The sequence below is a fragment of the Elephas maximus genome, chromosome 23 (assembly GCF_024166365.1).
Source record: "Elephas maximus indicus isolate mEleMax1 chromosome 23, mEleMax1 primary haplotype, whole genome shotgun sequence".
NCBI classification, from domain to species: Eukaryota; Metazoa; Chordata; class Mammalia; order Proboscidea; family Elephantidae; genus Elephas; species Elephas maximus.
This window is the reverse complement of record NC_064841.1, coordinates 65306437-65327869: the sequence shown is the minus strand read 5'-3', so window position 1 is coordinate 65327869 and position 21433 is coordinate 65306437. Positions and strand designations below refer to the sequence as shown.

At 48.2% G+C, this 21433-nt stretch overlaps 2 protein-coding genes across 13 annotated transcripts in view; one reads left to right on the top strand and one right to left on the bottom strand.

Moving 5' to 3' along the window:
• Window positions 1–10517, top strand: part of GGACT (gamma-glutamylamine cyclotransferase) — a 65368-nt gene extending 54851 nt beyond the window's left edge. For 4 of the 6 annotated variants that reach the window (XM_049867241.1, XM_049867237.1, XM_049867239.1 and 1 more), the window contains one exon: window positions 8256–10517. In XM_049867241.1, the coding sequence (XP_049723198.1) occupies window positions 8270–8740 (471 nt within the window). In that variant the 5' untranslated portion in view covers window positions 8256–8269 and the 3' untranslated portion in view covers window positions 8741–10517. Of the gene's footprint in view, window positions 1–6966; window positions 7134–8255 lie in introns of all 6 variants that reach the window. The other 2 variants (XM_049867238.1, XM_049867240.1) reach the window with 1 other exon arrangement.
• Window positions 10518–10736: 219 nt separating this feature from the next.
• The window catches only part of PCCA (propionyl-CoA carboxylase subunit alpha), a 534561-nt gene continuing 523864 nt past the window's right edge, over window positions 10737–21433 (bottom strand). For 4 of the 7 annotated variants that reach the window (XM_049867229.1, XM_049867232.1, XM_049867230.1 and 1 more), the window contains one exon: window positions 13116–13649. In XM_049867229.1, the coding sequence (XP_049723186.1) occupies window positions 13500–13649 (150 nt within the window). In that variant the 3' untranslated portion in view covers window positions 13116–13499. Of the gene's footprint in view, window positions 11003–13115; window positions 13650–21433 lie in introns of those variants that run through there. The other 3 variants (XM_049867227.1, XM_049867228.1, XM_049867226.1) reach the window with 3 other exon arrangements.

The window sequence follows — 21433 nt, the reverse complement described above, 5'->3', positions numbered from 1 at the left end:
AGGGAGAGGGGTGAGAAGGGTGGAGGGCAGGAGGGAGTTCCCTGCACATAGTCTGCGTCAGTAACGAGTAGCTCCTGGGTAGATGTGATGATCCCTGCTTTATACAGGAAGAAGGAGAAGCTCAGCGAGTTAAAGTAACTTCCCCAAAGTCCTACAGTCGCTGAGTGGGGGAGGCAGGGATTCCATTCCAGGCCCTCATTATGCCACAGTGCAGAGTTTTGCACATATTGTGCATCTTGTCCTTAAACAGCCACCTAAGACTGAGGATGCCCACCCTGCCTGAGGGTGTTTCCTTGGGGGCTGGGACCACCCACTGTCTGATCCCACAGGCCTGGGCTGGCCATTCATGTCATGGTTCAGGCCTACCTGGAGTCACAGACAGAGCTACTTCTAAAGGGTACTTTTCTTTTTGCTCTGGAAAAGCACAAATGGCTCACCTTCAGCTATTTCTATCCACTGTCTACTGTCTGTGGAGCAAATAATCTGAGAAGCTGGACTATATGAAGAAAAGCGGGCATCATTAACAACCTGAGTTATGCAGATGACACAACCTTGCTCGCTGAAAGTGAAGAGGACTTACGGCACTTCCTGATGAAGATCAAAGACCACAGCCTTCAGTATGGATTACACCTCAAGATAAAGAAAACAAAAATCCTCACAGTTGGACCAATAAGCAACATCATGGTAAATGGAGAAAAGTCTGACGTTGTCAAGGATTTCATTTTACCTGGATCCACAATCAATGCCCATGGAAGCAGCAGTCAAGAAATCAAAAGACGCATTGCATTTTGCAGCTAATCTGCTGCAAAAGACCTTTTTAAAGTGTTGAAAAGCAAACGTGTCACTTTGAGGACTACGGTGCACCTGACCCAAGCCATGGTGTTTTTGATCACCCCATATGCATGTGAAAGCTGGACAATAAATAAGGAAGACTGAAGAAGAATTGACACCTTTGAATTATGGTGTTGGCGAAGAATATTGAATATACCATGGACTGCCAGAAGAACGAACAAATCTGTCTTGGAAGAAGTACAGCCAGAATGCTCCTTAGAAGCAAGGATGACAAGACTTTGTCTCATGTACTTTGAACATGTTATCAGGAGGGATCAATCCCTGGAGAAGGCCATCATGCATGGTAAAGTAGAGGGTCAGTGGAAAAGAGGAAGACCCTCAACAAGATGGACTGACACAGTGGGTGCAACAGCGGGCTCAAGCATAACAATGATTGTGCGAATGGTGCAGGACCGGGCAGTGTTTCATTCTGTTGTGATAGGATCTCTATGAGTCGGAACCGATTAGAGGGCACCTAACAACAACAACAACAATTTACTAAAACAAAGCTCTTGGCATTTCACCCAAGACTCTGCCCAAACCCAGTGCGGTGGAAAGAACCGGCTGTGGTCGGGGAGGCTGGAGGGCGGTTGAAGATGTAGAATGCAGCATAGCCTCAGGCATCTGGCCCAGGGCGGGTCCATTCTGGGACTTCCTGGTACTCCTCGGTTCAGGCTGCAGTTCTGAGAGGCCTCTGGTCAAGGTAAAAGACCCCACATATCCTGTTGGTGGTGACCCTCACAGCAGCATTTAGAGACAGGTTGAACAAGACAGAGAAGGAACAAGAGGAGAGGGAGGTGGGGCCTTTTTGAAACTGTCACTGCAGTGCCTGACTCCCAGGCTAGTACTTTCTAGGGTCATCTCCCCCATGACAATAGGTCAGAAGATCGGAATGGCAGAAGCCATGGGGCCTTCGGAGTCCGGCAGACCCAGGTTCAAGTCCTGGTGCTCCCCCTCACCAGCTCTGTGACCAGCCCCAGCATCTAAGCTGCCTGACTTTGCTTCCTCATCTGTTAAGTAGGGATAACACCCTCTACTTTACAGAGTTGTGAGGATTAAGGAAAATGAGGTAACACATAGAACACGTACCACTGGTCCCGGGACACACAGATGATGCTCAGTAATGCTGTGTACAAGGCCCAAAGCTGCTTTCTCATGCGTGGCCACCACTTGAACCTGGTCATCACTGGAAATTACCCCCCTTAGAATCGTCATCCTCTAAACACCTTCTCTGACCACAGTTTCTCGTCCTTCTACCTCTCCCACTAAGCCTTCCTGTCTACTCTTGGATGATGTATTTCTTTTTTTTCTCCCTAGCTGAACCTCTGTAGTAACAACAACAATGGCCATTACTGAGTACTGGCAGTTTACAGCTTTTTCCAAAGTCCATGCTTTTTCCAATGACTGCTACTCCACCCCTTGCTCCGTTTTGCAAGCGCTCAGCCCTGGTGGCACCCTGCCCCGTACTAAACAGATGTCCCTTTTTATTTTAAGGAAAGGCCACGCGGCCCAGCAAGGACATCCCTGACCAGGCTCCCCCTTCTGAGGCGAGACCCCACTGTGCTCTGCACTCTCCCACTCTGTCTGCTCTGTGGCTTTGAAGCGGCCTGTTCACCTGTCTGCCTCTGTCTTCCTTCCCCTTTAGCTTCACAGAGGGCAGGAGAGAGGGCCTTCATCTTGTATTCCCGACCCTTAGCACAGGCCCTCTTGGTCCATAGGCAGCAACCCTCAGTGCTGACTGGATTTCTCTGCCCTGCGGTTTCTGGTTTCGCCTAGTCTTTCCCTTTGGCCCCTGTCTCAGCAGGAGACGTGAGTCCTCCCTCTGAGGCACACTCCCTCTCCCCACCCTCTGCCTGCTCTTTCGGTCACCCCCACAGCTCTCTGGTGCCACAGCCACTGCCTTACTGGTAAAACATCTTCAACTCAGCCATTCCCTCATTAAATATATTCCCCACTCTTCTGAGGGTGCGGCTCCCTTTCTGTCGCACAGCAAACCTCTGAAGGGCGAGGGCCCTCTGCCCTGGGGAAGGGGAGTGTGATGCAGGGAAAAGCTCCGGAAGAAGACAGTGGGAGGAGCAGGCTTCCTAATCCCTGCTTCCTCCCTAACGCCACTCAAATGACCCATAAAACCAAAAAGAACAGGAGTGGAGATGAGAGAGAAACAATTGTGGAAGATGGAAAGCAGAAATGAGTGGTAACCGATTTCACTACCTGGAGAACCAGAAACCAAAGTTCCTGCGTGGGAAGAAGCCACCGAGAGGCTGGCTGACTGGTGCCCAGCACACCAGGAGAGCTCAGTATTGCTGGCCACAGGCGGTGAGGCTGGGGCAGGGCAGGGACAGGAGGAAGGCTGTAGGTCTGCGGGGGCAGAGCCGTCTCCCCATCTCCCCTCAGCCCTGGTGAAGGCAGGTGGGTTACTGCTAGCGAGGCTGAGCAGGAAAGGCTTGGTAATGGGGCCACCAGGCCCAGCTGAGGAAGGCTATAGGTCTGCAGGGGCAGAGCCGTCTCCCCATCTCCCCTCAGCCCTGGCGAAGGCAGGTGGGTTACTACTAGCAAGGGTGAGCAGGAAAGGCTTGGTAATGGGCCCACCAGCCCCAACTGCGGAAGGCTGTGGGTGGCATCCTGAAAATGGGGGTTGAGTGAAAGTCTGCATACCTCCAGATTCTGTTATTTAAGGGTCCCCAAAACCAACCCCAGTGCCCCTGCCATGAGCGTGCCTCTCGCTGGGCTCTGTCCTTCTCAAACACAGCTCCAGTCTCACTTTTAAATTGTGCCTCGTCCTTCAGTATGAAAGGACAGCCGAGGACTGAAGGATTGGAGAAGCCTCTTAAGCAGACGGAGATACCAAAACAAAGAGAAAAGAGGAATTTAGGAGAGGCAGAGGCGATGCAGGGAAAGAAGACAATTTTTAAAATAACCCACGATCATATCTTCAGAAATATAAGAGATAATATTGTGTGTGAAAGAAAAAGATGCTAAAGAATTTTATAGAGAAGAAGAAGAAAAAGATCTTGGAGATAACTATGACAGAAATAAAAATTAGTAGAAGGATTGGAAGGCAAAGCAGATTATGAAGAAAAAAACCTGGAAACAGGAGAAACGGTAAGAAAATTACAGGATTGAGCCAAGATGTCCAACACCTGAGTACTGGGAGACCCCAGACAGAGAACAAGCAGGAAGGAGGCGGGGGGGGGGGGAATTCCCTACAATCTAAGATACGAATTTTCAGATTAAATGGAGTCTAGCCCAATGAATGGGAAAAAAAAATCTATAAGATACAAAAAAAAATACAACATCATATAATTTCATAGTCAAAAGACCTTCAGAGCTTCCAGAGAAAAACTCAGATCATATACAAAGGATTGGTGAATCACAATGCTGAGAACAAGGGAGATTGGAAGACAGTGCAGAAGTGCCTTTGAATTTCTGAAGGAAAATTATTTCTAGAATAAGCTGCAGCAAAATGAGGGCGTCAACCAAGAAAGGGTACGTGGGACCCCAGAGGCAGGGACCCCCGTGCAGGGGAGGGAGATGCTGCTGGCTGCTGGGCAGGAGGCTCCGGGGAGAGATGACTCCAGGAGAACGGAGCTCGGACGGGAAGAGGGGTGTGAACATGCTGAAAGGGTTTTTACGGTTCAAAAAATTTGAGGCTCAATTACTGTCATAGAAACTTGAGCAAAGAGGGGAAGGAAAAAAAAACTAATTTTTAGTTCCAAGAAAAACAAAAAGTTGTCCAAGAAGAAATTCAGTGATGGTACACTATGTGCCTTAGCCGAGTATAGTATTTACATAGTTCTAATACCGAACTGAGTATGATCTTAACCAATGCTGTGTTGGGAAGATGGCGGGGGCGGGTGTGTGTGTTTGTGGGGTGGCTAGGGGGGTCCAGCCTTTGGCCTCCGTAGTAATAACAGCAGCCAGCGTTTAATGGGGGGCAGTGGTGGCTCAGTGGTAGAATTCTCACCTTTCATGCAGGAGACCTGGGTTTGAATCCTGACCGATGACCCTCATGTGCAGCTACCGCCCGTCAGTGGAAGCTTGCGTGTTGCTATCATGCTGAACAGGTTTCAGCCGAGCTTCCAGACTAAGACTAGGAAGAAAGGCCTGGTGATCCACTTCTGAAAGTCAGCCAGTGAAAACCCTGTGGATCACAACATTCTGACCTGCAACCAATCACGGGGCCGATGCAGAACGAGGCGGCATTTCATTCAGTTGTGCCTGGGGTCACCATGAGTCGGGGGCCGCCTGGTGGGCAGCTAATGACAACATTTAATGAAGGCTCCGTAAGCATGCCAGGGTCGGCGTCCGTGCCGGGGTCGGCGTCCCTGCCCGGGGTCGGCGTCCCTGCCCAGGGTCAGCGTTGACACCTCCCACGCATTGCCTCATCAGAACTGACAGCCGTCCTGAGGCAGGCTGCCATTATCCCTTCATTATGTAGTTGAGGAAACTGAAGCACAGAGAGTTTAAGTAGCTGGTTTAAAGCCACACAGGTAATAAGTGATAACGCCAGGGTTGCACCCCAGGCAGTTTGATTTTAAAGTCTGTGGGTGAGTTCCAGACCTAGAGAGATGTCAGGGTGCCTGGAGAGAGAGGAGGTGGCAGCCTGCAGGGCACTGGGATGGAGAGGGTGAGAGAGCTTTAAGCAGATTGACAAGGACCCTCTGGCTGCTGTGTGGAATAGGCTGTAGGGGAACAAACAAAGCAATGGAGGCCCAGTTAGAAGATGGTGCAGCAGTCCTTGGACCAGGGGTGAGAATGGGTCAGATCCTGTTACCACTTGAAGGAGTTGACAGGTCTTACAGGAGGGCTGGAATGGTACGAACAGTTAATGTGCTCAGCTGCTAACCAAAAGGTTGGAGGTTTGAATCCATCCAGAGGCACCTGGGAAGAAAGGCCTGGCAATCTACTTCCAGAAATCAGCCATTGAAAGAAAACCCTATGGAGCACAGTTCTACTCCGACACACACACGGTTGCCGTGAGTCGGAATTAACTCGACGGTAGCTTGTAACTTGGAACTAGAGGATTGGATGTGGGGTGTGGGAGAATCTGTCAGGGTGATTCCTCCCAAATGACTGGTCTCCAGGCTGTCTCATGGCCAGATCCAAACCCACCATTGTCTCAGTTCTCATTTTTCTTGATGGCTCCTCAGCCGTGCACACTGGGTCTCCACACCCCACTGCTCAGTCCCTGTTCTGTCCTGTCCCTCTGCAGACTCGTCGCAGAGTCCTCTCCTCACCCCTCTTGTCTTCTCAAGACTCACCATCTACCAATTGCACTCTCAATTCCTGTCACCATTTGCACCATGCTCCCCATCCTCCTAGTCATGGGCTTCAAGTGGCCTGCTCCCTCCTGATGCTCACCAAGCAGCTGAGTCCTGTTGGTTTTAACTCTGACTTCAGATCCCAGGCACGCTCCCCCACCGTCAAGCCTGCACCTCTCTAATCTGTCCTCCCCACTGCCGTTAGAGTCACTGTATTTAGAGCTCAGACCACCTTCTCTATTCAAGGTGCCCAGTGCTATCAAATGCCACCCCGGCCCCCAGTTTTCCCCCTCACAGCAAGCCTTGTGTCCTTCCCATGGCAAGCCTTTCCTAGTGTGGCCTGCCTGAGACCTGTGCAGCACTTGACATTCCATGGGCTCGTGAGAGGCAGGGAGGACAGGCGGAGGGTTGCACACTAAGCCATCAGCACTGTGGAGGTCCACTGAGGCACCCATCCTTACCTCCCTGGAGAGGGGAGACAAGCCTGAGCCCCCACTGCATGTCCCCTGATGGCCCTCATTTTGCTGAGAAGACAGAAGTCATGTGAGTTAGGCTTGAGTTTTCCAACATGCACACAGCTATTGGTGGCAGAGTTCTCTTGACACACCGGTGTCCTCGGGTCACCCCACAACGTTATGGGCCGCTTATTGGCCGATGCCGGGGGACAGACATGTTTCTGAACAGGCAGTGCCGTTTCCAAAGCTGGTCTCAGAGAAGCTGCCACAAGCCTTTTATTAAATAGTGTTGGGCAAATAGGACAGTGAGATGCAAGGTTCTGAAGAGAGAGACCTCGCCCCCTTTTAAATTTGTTTCCATTTTTGAGTCACTTTCACACAAATCACTTTTGTTGATTATGTAACTTCTCGTGGCCCAGACACAGGCAGCAAACATTCACCTTCACATTCGAACAAGGTTGCTGCAGTGAGTCACAGTGAAGCATCGCTCCCTCCGTGACCTTGAAGCTTTGCTAGGCCATACTGCCAGGACCAGAATGTAAATTTAATGCTGGAACCTCAGCTCTCTCTTGTAGCTGGATTACAGGTGACTATATAAATTTTCTTAAATATATCTAAATTTTCTATAATCAGCATTTACTGTGTAATTCTTCAAGTCCTTCTAGAAAGGTTGAAATCTGTTATTTCTGGAAAATGGCACTTCTGTGGGACGTGATCCCAGGATAGGCTGTGTCCATCTGCAAACAACTGTGCTCCTAAAACCAACGTCCTTTACCAGGAAACAGCCAGAAAGGGTGGTCGGCATTTCCAGGAGCCTCAGAACCCACCACACAATAACCAAGAGGCGTGGGTCCTGGGTGCCAGGAGCAGAGGCTCACTGAGGTTGCTCCCACTAGATGGGGTAGGGCCAGAGACCTCCGGGTCTCCTCTGGGGCTGCGGCAGTTGAGTTTCTGAGCAAAGGATGGCATGTACTAGTTGACGCCTAACTAAGGACATTTTTACTGCAGACGTTTGATTTGAGGAAGTACCTGCTCAGCTGTGGCTCTGACAGTGAGACTTAGGGGCTGTAGCTGCAGCACCAGGCTGGTTGGGAGCCTCTGTGAGACCCAGGTCTGCTGTTTGAATGAGAAGTTCTGTTGAAGAGCCACGGGGAGGCTGATATGCCCCATCTTCCTGGCACAGAAGATGGGTATGCTGTGTGTGCCCTGTGGCTGTGAGTACCCAGTTCAACACTGGGGGGCACCATGGGCCCCAGAGCCAAAAGCAGAGCCATCATCATGTTTTCCTCAACTACATGCAAGATTATAAAGCCATAAACATTTGCCCCTTTCGCTAGACCAGGGGTCGGCCAAACCTGGCCCAGCAGATGTTTTTGTGTGGCCTGCATGCTAAGAATGGCTTTTACATTTTTAAATGGTTGAGGGGAAAAAAAATAAACAAACATAAGGCTATTTTGTGACACATGAAGATTACAGGAAATTCACATTTCAGTGTCCATAAAGTTTTATTGGAACACAGCAGCTTTTCGCTCCAGCGACAGAGCAAAGTAGTTGTGACAAAGATCACATGGCCTGCCAAGCCTGAAATATTTCCCCTCTGGTCCTTTATAGGACAGAAGAGGTTTGCAACCCCAACTCCAGACTGAAAGCTTCTGTTCATTTCTTTGACATGGATAACATGTACCCGCTTGTGTTTTCTCATTTGTAGCTTCTCTAGCCAAAATGGCCCAAGTCTTTGTGTATGGGACCCTCAAGAGAGGACAGCCCAACCACCAGGTCATGCTGGACTGTACCAACGGCTCATCGGCCTTCCAGGGCCGGGGCCGCACGGTGGAGCCCTACCCTCTGGTGATTGCCGGCCAGCACAACATCCCACATCTGCTGAACCTCCCTGGAAGGGGACACTGTGTGGCTGGAGAGATTTACGCCATTGATGACCAGATGCTGCAATTCCTTGACGAATTTGAAGGCTGCCCAGACATGTATCAGCGCACTCCCGTGAGGATTGAAGTTCTGGAGTGGGAAGGGAGAGCCAGCGCCCCTGAGGAGATGCCAGCTGCTGGCAGGATCGTGTGGTGTTTTGTGTACAGCACAGCCAGCTACTCGCCAGAGTGGCTCCATCTCCCGTACCACGACAGTTACGACTCTCAGGGGAAGCACGGGCTTCCTTACAATCCACGGGAAAACAGATGAAAGCAGAAAGGACGGAGATGGCCCTGGTGATGGCGAGGTGAAGTCATCGTAATCTGTGCTCGCTGAATGCAGAAGCCGAATGGTGCCTTTCTAAACAAGTATTTGTAAAACTCAATCTTGCCGTGGGGGGGAGGGAATCTTTCAGTGATTTTACAAATAATTTTGACATGTTAATAACCAGATCCTACCCCACAGTCTACCCATTTGTATTTGTTAGCTGCTGAAAACATGTAGCCTTGAATGTATTTGATAAGAAAAATTTAGGATTTTAATTCCCCCAAATGGCATTTAGATGGAACTCATGTGTTATCATGCTTTTTTGGTGGTGGTTGTTTAGCTTTGCTTTAATCTGAAGATAATATTTAAAATGAATGTAAAGACCTTGTGTTGCGGCTAGATTTTAGCAGCACTACTGTATTGATTCTGGCCTGTAGCACCTAGAATTTTTTTTTTTTTTTTTTTTAATAAAAGCAGACTTTGGATGGCTTAATGTAATGAAAAAAATTCCTCAAGAAAAATATGCTATAGAGTATATCTAGAATCATTTGTCCTAATTTTCAGACTGTACTTATGCAGAGACTATTAAAAATGATAATTTAAAATTAAATGTTTTAGAAAATAAAACTGTTTATGCTATTGTTGGCCTTTTTGGGGTATACTTACTGGGTAGAATGTTCTTTTCACTCTAATCTGGCAAAATCATGAACACTTACTTGCTGGTACATACAGCTGAGTGCCTGGCTTTCCAGTGGAAATTTACCCAAGCCCAGCTCACAGCACCAAGGCCCCATTGCTGACTCCTGGAGGGGAACGGCATTGGTGTGGGCCCTTCAGAGAAGAGCCAACACATAAGTAATTTGTTCTTCAGACCTGACAGAGAGCTTAGCTTCCAAATACAAACAGCACTTCTTAAAATAATTTTAGCAAGGCACGAAGTACCAATTACCACCCGCCTCCGTCTGATGTTCTGTCAGTGGGGACGCGAGTCAGCATACAACTCTCTGCTGCTGCTCACCAGCAAAGTCTGAAATGTGTTCCAGGACTCTGAGGACTAAATGCAAATACAGCTGCTGGTCCTCAGTAACCTCGCCTTCTGCTGGGAGACTGCACTCTGTCTTCAACTTAATGGTAGACTGTGATCGCTGACTGCATCTGGCGTGAGCGGTATTTTTAGCCTGGTTTTCTTCATTGGGAACTTGCTTCACAAAAACACAAGACCAGGATCAGCTGATGGGCTTGTGGTAGCAGCATGCACTGGCCTTGGGAGTGAGGGTGCACCCTATCCAAGTCCCGGCCCGGGGCGTGGGGAGGCTGTACACCATGCTCCCGCTCAGGAGAGTTCTGGCAACACACAGGGGCATTACTTCTCCCCAAGGTGACGTGCCGGAGGAACCACTCAGATCCAAGGCTGCTGTTGGGTGTGCTGTTGAGTTGATTCCAACTCACAGCGACACTTCATGACAGAGAATTGCCTCATAGGGTTTCCTGGGCTACAGTCTTCACGGGGGCAGATCACTAGGTCTTTTCTCCCCACAGTTGCTGGGTGGGTTCAAACTACCGATCTTTATATTAGCAGCTGAGGACTTACTTACTTAACCATTTTATCGCCAGGGTTCCTTTAGATCCAGAGCTACCCTGTTTAAAGCCATCATGGTAAGGGGGTTATCAAAATAAAAACACTATACAATCTTTAGAAAGTTATGAATAATCAGAAACGGGTTAGGTCCTCAATATGGAAGGAGTAAGGTCATCAGGTAGAAGATGGCCAATGGTAATCTGAGTAAACTGAAGGCAGAGGACTGGAAGTTTATGTCATTTTAAAAAAGGATCACAGTGAAATGCTAGTATTTAAAGTCTTCTGGCACAGGCTATTCTCTTGTGTACATTGTCTTCATTCAGAAAAAGGGCAAACTAATATTTAGACAAACGCTCAGTTTTATTGATTTAGTTTTGACACTAGGAAATCTCACAGCAGAAGTACAAATGATATGTACAAGTATTTATATCAATAAAAATTTCCATTGGTGATTTTTTTGGCAGAATGCTGGTTTTGACTATATGTGGAATAAATATGACCGTGTAAATCTGCTGCACAGGAGCCTTCCTGTAAAATGCTTGACTCAATTGAGTGTGAAAGAGTAATAATAAAAATGGCTAATTAAATTGGGTGATGACTGAGAGGCTATAAATACTTCATTCCAGCTCCACCAGCAGGTCCCCTTCTCCAACTGTGTCTCCAGTTTTACAGTGCACGGATTTCACCTTGAATTAAAAAAAAAAGAGGCGAGAGTAAGCATTATTGAGTAGAACCTGGTGGGAGGCAGCCTCCCAAACTGTACCTGGACATGAAGAGCTGGCCTCGTCAGGCTCTGGGGCACAGATGCAGCCCACTCAACTCCTGCCTAGCCCAGAGGGAGCCTGAGACTCACCTCCTAGAGGCCAGGCTGGGCCTCACCCCATCCCCTGCCAATCTCCCCTGTCCTTGCAAGCCCACTAGCCCAAGAAGTGCTTTTCCAGGGAGGTTCTTGCTGCACTACCCCTCTGGCACCTTGCAGAAGTCGGGGTTTCTCGGTCTCGTCCTAAAAAGTCTAAGACATTTATGCCCACCCAGCCCGGCTACTCTTTCTTATGAATTTAGGTTGAAGAAATGCTCTTTGAAAGTTAATGGTGTGCTTGGTTTAGCTTTAAAAACAATACAAAATTATACAATATTTAAAACAGGTACTGATTAGAGGAGAAACTCCCTAGCATGATCATAGACTTCTTCGGAAGGGAAATGAAACACTCAGATGATCTGTGGATGGACGGACTGTGCTGTGTGGCGCAATACGCCTTTTCATTCCACCGATTTCTCCCGTTCCCAAATCTGTGTTCAAAGATGTAAACTTAGCAGGGACAGGGGAGGCGTGGGGAAGAGACAGCCATCTGACTTGGAGGGTCTTGCTTGGGCATGAAAATGAACAGTAGGTTAACCCTAATTGGCTGTATGGGCAGTTGGCACCCAGGAAAATGCTGGCGAGGTCTGATTTGGTGCACTCACCGGTGTCCTGTGACGCCATTGTGAGCTGGCTATGAAGGCCTTTTCCTCCTAAATGTGAGCCCGGTGTTTTTAAGAATGATGTGAACCCATGCAATGAGTACTTCAGAGGCCTCATCTGGCAGATGCTTTTTCACAACCCCAAATTCTCTGATGTTTGTGTGTGATGTATTTTTAATGATGGTGCAGTTACCAGAGTGGATGGTCTGCTTCCACCATGAACTGTTCTCCGGGAGGAAAGATGACCCTCCCAGCCTCCAGGCTCGAACAGGGCCTGCTCCTCTGGGCTAGGCCATCTGACCACTCTTGCTATGTCCTGTTGGTTTGGAAACGAGATGTGGGGGTGGGGGCAGGAATGGGATGGACAGGACAGACTCCAGCTAATCGAGGTTGGACCAAAGTACAGAATTCACTGAGACCCCACCAGTACCCCCTGGAAAAGCAGCTGCTGATGGCAAGGGGGCAGTGTGGTGTCTACCGGAGACCCAGGCCACAATGAAGGACATGTACCGACAGATAGGGCCCCACGTTCCTTCGAGAACGAGGACCACTACCTCTTAGTCCAGCAACATGGCGGCCCTTGGCACACAGCTGACATTTACTCTGGTCACTAAAACCCTGGCTAAGTCTCATCATGGACGGAAACCCCGTGATGCTAGTGTGGCGTAAATGCTACATAAATAATCCCAATGAACAAATGTAAAAATTTGATATGAACAGAAACCAACATTTCCTTGTTTGCTTTCAAAAAAAAAAAGTAATCGGATTTAGAAACCAGAATTTCTAAAAACCTACAAATCTTATCATTCAACTCTCCCCCAAACCCCATGGTGGGTGAAAGTGCTTGCACCCCTCCTCCGGCCCAGCCAACCCGCTCAGGGGCCACCAGCCAGCCCAGGGCCTCTGCACTTCCTGCTGAACCTGACGTGGGGTCCTCCTCGGCCTGTTCTCTGACAGTCGACTTCACTTCCTTCCGGGGTGACAGACCATGGCACAGACAGAGGCCGTGTCTCTGACTGCACACTTTTTTGTGAACTGATGGCGGATGGTATTTCTCTCTGCCACAGCACACTATGTCCCCGTGGCTTCCCAGGAATACAGGACACAACCAGCTCTTGTGCTGTTCCCCATCATCATGCTCCCAAACCCAGACATCCTTCGGAAATGCATCATTTTACTAACAGTGTCTTTAATTTACCCTCAGGGACAAAAATGAAGTTATTGCTTAAAAGGACTTCTCTATTTTCTCCCAGGAGAAAACACATTTAAGAAGTTTTGCTTTGAACAAATTTTAGCACGAACACATCTTCGCCTCCCCTCCCCTCCCTCCCTCCCAATCATTAAGTCCCACATGTGTGCGTGGGGGCTACTCTTGATCTAAAATTGAATTGTTCTCTTTGTGAAGAAATTATCATGAAGAGTTGCATTAATTTTTGCAATCCGTAAAACCATTTCCTTCTGTGTCACCTAAGTCTCAGATAACGAATTGCCTCCAAGACAGATGTAAACATTAAAAATTAAAGATTCCTTAATTTGAAAGACATTAAGGCGAAGAACAATTGTTCTTTGACTACCTGACATAACACGCAGAGCCTCTTCTGGAAGGCCGGCTCAGTGTGAGGCAGGGAGGTGTCCGTGCAGACAGGGTGAGCTCCCCCACCTCTGTGCCCTCATCTGTGAAGGGGAGGGTGGACGGGACGGTCGCCATGGTCCCTTGCAGGCTTAACATGACTCAAAGGTGTAGGCTGTTTCCTGTTTCAGAGCCAGCCTAATGTGCGGCTCACAGGGACATACCTTTCCAGTTTTCCCAGCTGCCAGGCTGTTCTGCATTTTCATGGCTTCAATCACACAAATCTCCTCACCTTCTACTACCTGGGAAATGAATAAAAAATGGAAAGAAGATTTAAAAGCATTCTCATTTTGCCAAAACGCTCAAGTGGAGTCATTATTCAAATTATTTTTCAAATACTCTGAAGTTGTATACCAACAGCCTCAGGTGCTTCATGTTCAAAGTTCGCCATCAGGGGGTTCAGAGTTCATCTTCAGGGGAGAGCAGAGAAAGGCCACTAACTTCATCACCATTCAGTCCAGGTTAGAAAACAGAAGTACCTACTGTGGGAGGTGCTGGTTGTGGGCTTCCCCTGGGAAGCTCTGACTCTGGCTTTGCCACAATCTGAGATGCTGTAAAAATAGACTGTTTTTCCATTTATATGAAATGTCCAGAATAAGCAAATCTATACCGACAGAAAGACTGGTTGCCTAGGGCAGGCGGGCGCTGGGTAGAAAAGGGGAGTGACTGCTAATGAGTGCAGGGTTTTGGGAGAGGGGGGTCACTGAAATGTTCCCAGATGGACCGTGCTGATGGGTGCTTAACTGAACATACTAAAACCACTGAATTACACATTTTAAAGAAGTGAGTTTATGTATGTGAACTGTATCTCAGTAAAGCCCTGGTAATGCAATGGTTAAGTGCTCGGCTGCTAACCAAAAGGCTGGCAGTTCAAACTCACCCAGCTGCTCCTCAGGACAAAGAGCTAGCAATCTGCTCCTATAAAGACTGCAGCCTAGAAAAAAACCCTACGGGGTTGTTCTACTCTGTCGCATGGGGTTGGTATGAATTGAAGATTGACTCAGTGGCACCCAACAACAAAATTTTTATAAACAATGAGTGTTTCTGTCTGCAGACCTGGTGGACTGGGACAACAGCTTAGCATCAGGCCATGAGAGCTACTGTCCCATCCTTCACAAGATGAGAAGACCGACGGCGAGCAGGCTCCCGGAAAGCCCCTTCCAACGCAGGAAATGTCTTCTAGAGCTGTACCCACCCTCTTGCAGAGACTGCGGTAGCTCCCAAAGGCACACACCCTCACTCCGTGTGTTCTGGTGTTTGCCTTTCATTAGGAGGGAAATCCAGGCTGAGCCGAGTATTATAAGCCCATGCGGGTGAAGCCTGAGGCTTCCATCCAGCAGTCATCTGTGACCGAAGGCCCCTCTGTTTATTCTCTTTTCTGCCCTTGCTGGAAGAGCATCAGGGAGCTGGGCTGGGTTTTTCTCCGACCTTTGTGAAGCCGGGCCTCCCGGTCTTTGAAATGGGAGAGGTTAGTTTCCTAGGGCAACGAGCTCTTTGGGGTACGGGTGGGCATCCCCGTGTGGGACCTCCGCACGTTCTCCCCGCCATGGCGTGCACATCCAATGCATCCAGTGCCTGGAGAATGTTCCTTCCTGTAATCCCCAGATGATCTCAAAATCCCCCTCCCGGCCCCCCATGCGGCACAAGCTGTCTTGCTGGCAATGGCGAGTGCCTGGGAGCCCCATGTATTCCTCTCCTCTGCTGTTCAGGTGGTGGGTTGTTTTTTCCTGGCACAGAAATATAGGAAGAGAGGGAATGCCAAAGCTTGAGTGTTGGCACGGAGGAGAGACGCTGTGCGGAAGAGCTGGGCCTTCAAGCTTTGTGCTCACTGCCCTTTTTGATTCATTTTCACCTGGCATCTGCATTCCTTGGAGAGGGAAGATTCCAGTGTGAGGGCTGTTCTTCAAAATGCAAAGGGACAGAGGCGAGGGTGGCGAGGAGGCAATGCAGACGCTCCAGCCAGCCATGTCAGACCAGTGACTCTCTCATGCAGCAGCTTTAGAATCTTTTTCCTCTTTTCCAAGGCAGGCAGCAATCAGGGCAAGTTCCGTGGAAGCAGTGCCTGCCATTTTTCTTCACGTGTAAAAACCCTGGTGGATCCAGACTATGGCTTCTTAGACAAAAGCTGAAGGTCCAGGACTCATGGAAACAACATCCCTACCCAAGGACTGGGCCCTTTGGGCATCAGGTCCAGTGTGGCTTTCTGGGAAATGGACCTGAAATGCAATGTATACTCCAACCAATAGTTAGTAATCAGTCCTTCACCTCTGGGCTTGGTAGCTTCCTCCTTCGCAGATGGAGGAGATGGATGAGGACCACCACAGTCGCTGCCATGTCAGCTTGTCTCCCCACCTCCCGCCCAGCCCAATAATCTTCCTCTGCTGGCATCCTGAGCCACGGGGTTGCTCAGAGCCCCCTCTGCAACCCTGGCCCCACCAGTCCCTCATGGGTGGCACAGCCCTGCCCCTCTGTCAGCAGGCATGGCCTCTCACAGCTGCTCACCCCTCTGCAGCTGCCCGGCCCTTGTCCCATTGCTCAGACAGAGCCCCTCACTGTTTCTTTATACGGATCTTCAGTTAAGTGAATCAGTAGTTAATATGCAAATATAAAAAAAAATGAACCCAAGAGATTTCCAATGGTTACACGAAAGGGCCAAAGACTAACATGACGAAGAGGCCCCAGAAGACACGCTAAGCTCCACTCCAGGCTCTGGTCAGGCCTCCCAGGCAGTCAGATTCCAGCCATCAGAGCTGGGGGCCGTGGGAAATGAAGAATGAGTTTCTGGGGCCCATGACTGCTGCCCACTGACTACTCTTCCTGGCTAGCTTTCTGAAACACAGGTGAATGCCAATACCAGATGCCCTACTAGTAATCAGGAAAACAAAACCTCTGATTGAGCCAGGTAATCAGGAGAAGTAGAAAGGTACCAAAGTTAAAACGCAATCTCTCCGATTGTGTGATGCTGATAATTTGATTAAAAGGACCTCAAAAAAGCATCTCTGGGTCCGAAGTGACCCCACCTCTACACTACCTTCACTCTGGCCACCTGCAGCAAAGCGCTGAGCCCCAGAAGCAAGTCCGTGCAGCCTGGCCTTCTTCTCATCCCTTGTTTTCTCTCCCTCTTCCTTTCGGGGCGTCTACTGGTCTATGGATATTACTCCTCTCTTTCCACTTAGAGCATCTGTTTTATAGATGGTTTTCACTCGTTCATCCCTAGGAAATAACTTTTGGGAGTTGGTCCTGGAGAGCCCATGAAATAGTGAGAGAAGTTTTGTTCACTGGACTCATTATGCCAACATGAATACGCACAGGAGTTTGATCTAATTTTGAGTTGTTTGATTCCTCAAAAATCCAAGCCAGAGGACCGAATAACAAGGCAAATGTTATGTCAGAGTACACACCTGAAGCTCTGCTCAGGCCTCTATGGAGCAGGTGGCTGGAGGTGGGAAGGTGGGCTTTGCCGATGGCCCAGCACCGTGCCGGGGCTCCGGTTTCCAAAATACCCAGACGGCATGACAGCGCTCTGATAAGACACAGCTGCAGGAATCTGGAAGCTTCGTTGTTCACCTTTGTCTGCTTCTACAGAAAACACTGCCGTCTCTCCCCTGCTCCCCCCTTCCCCGGAGCTGTGAGGGAGCAAGGCAGTGCGCCCGCCACAGGCAACCCTTCTGGATCTCCCCTGGGTGCTCAGAAAGCGGGGTGCTGACTGAGTGCACAGAGATGGCTCTTAAAAACGCCGCTGCAACAAAAGCACTGGCATGCTACTGACGGGTCTGTGGGAGCGCGCTCCTCTCCACTGTTGTGAATCATCCGCTGAAGACTTACTGGTTGTGACAGGATGTCTCCAATGTTAGGCTTACAAAATGGTCACAAGCCTCGCAAGTCTTTTTGATAAACCCGGTCGGCCTGATGTAGTTCTCCGCTCGCCGTCTAATTGGTGCAAAGTTCGTAGGCCCAAATCCTGTATCTTTCATCCGGCTTATTGAGTCTTCTCCTTTGACACAGGGTCAAGGCTCCCATTCGCATCCGATTAGTGGAGCGGCACTCATTAAGCAGGAGCTTGCCTTGCACCAAAATGAGTTAGCTGGAGAGAGAAGTCAGCCCATTTACTCAGCAGATTTCAGCCTGTTCAGGGGACCTGAGTGTCACACAGCATTGCTCTGTGCTGAAGAGTTTCAGGCATCTCCAGCTGATGGTTAATTGTGAGTGATGGGAAATAAGGCCCAGTAAAGCCAGCTGCTTGCCATGGTCGGCAAAATGGCTATAATGGATAATAATGGATATAGGCTGCCAATTTTCCAGTTTTACTGGCAAGTCTTCCAAGTGTAATTAAGGGAAGTTATAAATGATATGGAAACCTATCAAGTCCCATTTATTTTCAGAGGACTCTTTCCCCAGGGACTTTTATCTTCAAGCTTATAGCATGCTTTGTTGTGCTAATAATTTTAAACCACTTCTTATTTCTGATTAAAGCCCCCAATATCCTTCCACCAAGTTCTCTTCACTCCTCCCACAAAGATTAAAAGACCCAGAAATCTTCTGCTCATGCCTCCTTCTGGAAAACACGCTAAGACTGAGGCACGCTGGGCAACGTGTATCATTCAAACCTCAATCTCAAGTAAGGAAGCTTGAACAAAGTACAGGAAGAGAAAGAGGGAAAAGGAAAATTAAAAAAAAAAAAATCTCCACCAAACATAAAAGGAAGCCCCCCAAAGTACAGACTTGAAAGCAGCATTCACAACCACATAGTCCTCAGGAGGCGGTGTAGCTCGCTAATGTTATTTGATTTGGAATAAAGGCATGAAAATGATGGCAAAGGCCTAAAATCGGAGCTGTAAAGGATGACTGCACAGTATTCCATTTCTCAATTTCATCCTTCAGAGCCACAAAATGGGGGTGATACAGTGACTGGATGAGATTTACAGTAACAGCTGTGGTCTTCCCACACAAGGGAGGCCCTTCTAATGGGCTCAGGTCTGTTTTGAACAGACGGGGAGCAACAAAACAAGGTTCCCTGTTAGGAATGTGCAGTCGTATTTCTGATCAAGAAAATGATTATGGGAGTGAGATTTCCTTTAAGATGGACCCTACCCTCTTTTGTTGTCCAAGTCCAAGGCTGTTTGAAAGGGGTTAGCATTTAAACATAGAAAAGAGGACCTCAACGGCATACAGCCCCCGCCCCCCACAAGCAACTGTAAAGAACGCACAGGAAACGGTGCCAGTGGCATATGGCTTTCTACTGTGCTGAACATTCAGACAAAAGACAGGTTCATCAGTCACTGGAGTATCTGGGTAAAAAATTAGCTCCTGATGGATGGTATTTTGAGCTTACCTGCTGCTCATACATTACCAGAGAAACATGGGTTCTGAAAGCCACATGACATTAGAAACTGCAGACCATGAAATATGACACGTGCAGAAACACACAATGCCGGCCAGATTATACAATATAATAAATAAGCTATTTACACCCTCGGCCTAAAATTGGGCCCACTGCAAGGAGCCCCGGGTCACTTCTACACAGGCCAATTAATGCACAGCGTCTGTGGGGTGGAAGCAGGGCAGGAAGCACTTCCGAATGATTTTAGCAATTAAGAGAAAACTGTTTCCTGCCCGTTCAGACAGCAACTGTTTCAATGCAAGAGTGAGCACCAAATCGCTGTATGCAGCTGAAAAATTAAGTCTCCTTTTTGGGGGAGAGGGGTGGGTGGGAGGAAGAATTTTTATGGAAAAAGGAGCCTGCTTTTGTTGTCCTACATTCTGGTTTTTCTGCCAAATTAGACAGAAGGCTCGAGGGCTGACCGGCCTGCCGCGGTCTCCCCTTGTGCAGCGCAGAGCCACCCGAAAAACATGGATCAATATCAACCCTGCTGACTATGCCACAAAAGTGAAAATCCTTCAATTACATTTTCTACTTAGAACACAGGTGCTTGAATGCAATGCATTTTAAGGGCCTTAGATCTGAAGAAAGGCACAGTTAACAGCAACAAGGGAAAAGGCATCTCAGATTTGGTTAAAACGCACTGACGCAATCTGATTAGAAGAACTTCCTCTTTCTGAGCTGCTAAGATAGGCTGGTAAATACCCCTGATATTTCCTGCAGGAGAAATGTGTATTCACAGCCCAACATCTTCCTGTGATGAGAGGGGGAGAAGGGGCTCCAGGAGGCTGTGCTGTATTTAAGCAATGACGGCACCATCTTCACATTATAAAGAAAGAGATGCCACGCGACAGAAAGAAATGATGCCAAATTCCTTATCTTCACTTTAAGGCATCCTTTAATGGGTTTGGGGGCAAGCTGAAGGGCATGTGGGAGAAGAGTCCCCGTACTTGACCAGGGCTGCTGCCCCTGTGTAACCTGAGGTACACGCTTGCCCCAGGTTCACCTCTGCATCCCGCCGCTCGCCTCTCGTACTCTGGCTCCCTGGGATGGGGCAGTGGGCACTGAGACAGGGGCTTAGGAAGGAATAAAGAGAGTTGTGGCCAATACAAAATAAGTCCAGTTTTGTTTTTTTTAATTCCTTTTAAAATGGAGAAAAAATTCATTCCTTCCTGCCTTCTAAGTCAAGTCCAAAACTGGAGCCAAAGCCTAGAGTTACAACCAGAACTGGCTAAAGTTGGTATCGTTGACAATGACCTTTAAGACGTCCATCTGGATTCTACACCTCTGTGAAGGACTCAGTTGCAAAGCACTCGGTGCAATGCTGAGAAAAGAGATTTTGAATCTTGGTAGAGGTTGAGAATTGACATCTTCAAACATGTTCAAAACAAGGATAGCAGCAAACATACCTCTAATCTCAAGTAGATCATTCCTTGAAAAATAAAATCAAAAGTTAAATTTGCAGAAGATTTTGCCATAAAATATTTAATATTAAAGTTTATTTACTAATCTATAAATGTATGTTATATTGATAATCATCACTGACGAAGTTAAACTGTAAAAATTGCCAGACTGTTACCTCCAACAGACATTCACTGTAAAATTTTGAAAGAAATGCTCTCTGGAAAAGAGAAAGAAGCCAAGTTGAGGAGAGCGGCTACGTCTGGAGAAGGCGGGGCAGGCCGCGGACTGGGAAGGGGTATGCCAAGCAAGCTCACTGGACCTGCAATGTTTTATTAAACAAAATCCAAAGCAAAAGTGACAAAGGTAAACAGAGATCATGAGTGCTTGCCCTGTTATCCTTGATAGCTTTCTGTGTATCTGTAGTATTTCATAACTAAAAGTTTTAAACTGTTAAATAGGGAGTGCATGACTCTATACATGCTTCAGAATACAATCTGAGGTTTGGATGGAAAACGGGCATTTTGTCAAAGGAACTGCTTGAATGACCACTGCTATAAAATATGTAAGTTTAATTATTGTAATTATTTTGTGATTGTAAATCAGGGTGTCCAGGACCTGGAAAATCTATCCAACAGCCAGGCTAGTTGGTCTGCCAGGGTGAGATGTGATCACTGACATGCGGCTGCGTGAGGCACACAAGTCTGCCAGACAGACACACCTCGTCGGGAAAGCCCGCTCCCACCCTCTCATCTAAAAAAAAAAAGAATACCTAAAAGCAAAGGAGTTTTCAGAGCTTGCCTAACACGGTCCTTTTCAAGAAGTGAAAAATAAAAGTCTCCCACCAAGTTTCCACGACGGCACTGGGTTCATGGGTTGGTCACCAAGTTTATTCGTGATTTCCTCAAGATTTGCTATAAGCTGAATTAGGGGATGATCTGGAGACAAGGGGAGATGTGACTGGCTGTCCCAGTCTGCAGTGGGCATGTGTGTTTGTGGCCGGCTGGCCCTCCATCTCTTCAGGAGCCCTACCCCTCCAGTAGCACACACTGTTGGCGGGGGGGGGGGGGGGGTGGTGGGAGAGTCAGGGTGACATCTGGGTGATGCTCCTACTGATTGTGACAAATGCTATATTTCCACTGCTGCACTTTTGGGTGGACTCTTATTTCCGTAAGACACTGTTCTCAAGAGCAGTAATCCCAAAGACCTAATTACACCTCTGCTGAAGGTCAGTGCCATTACAAA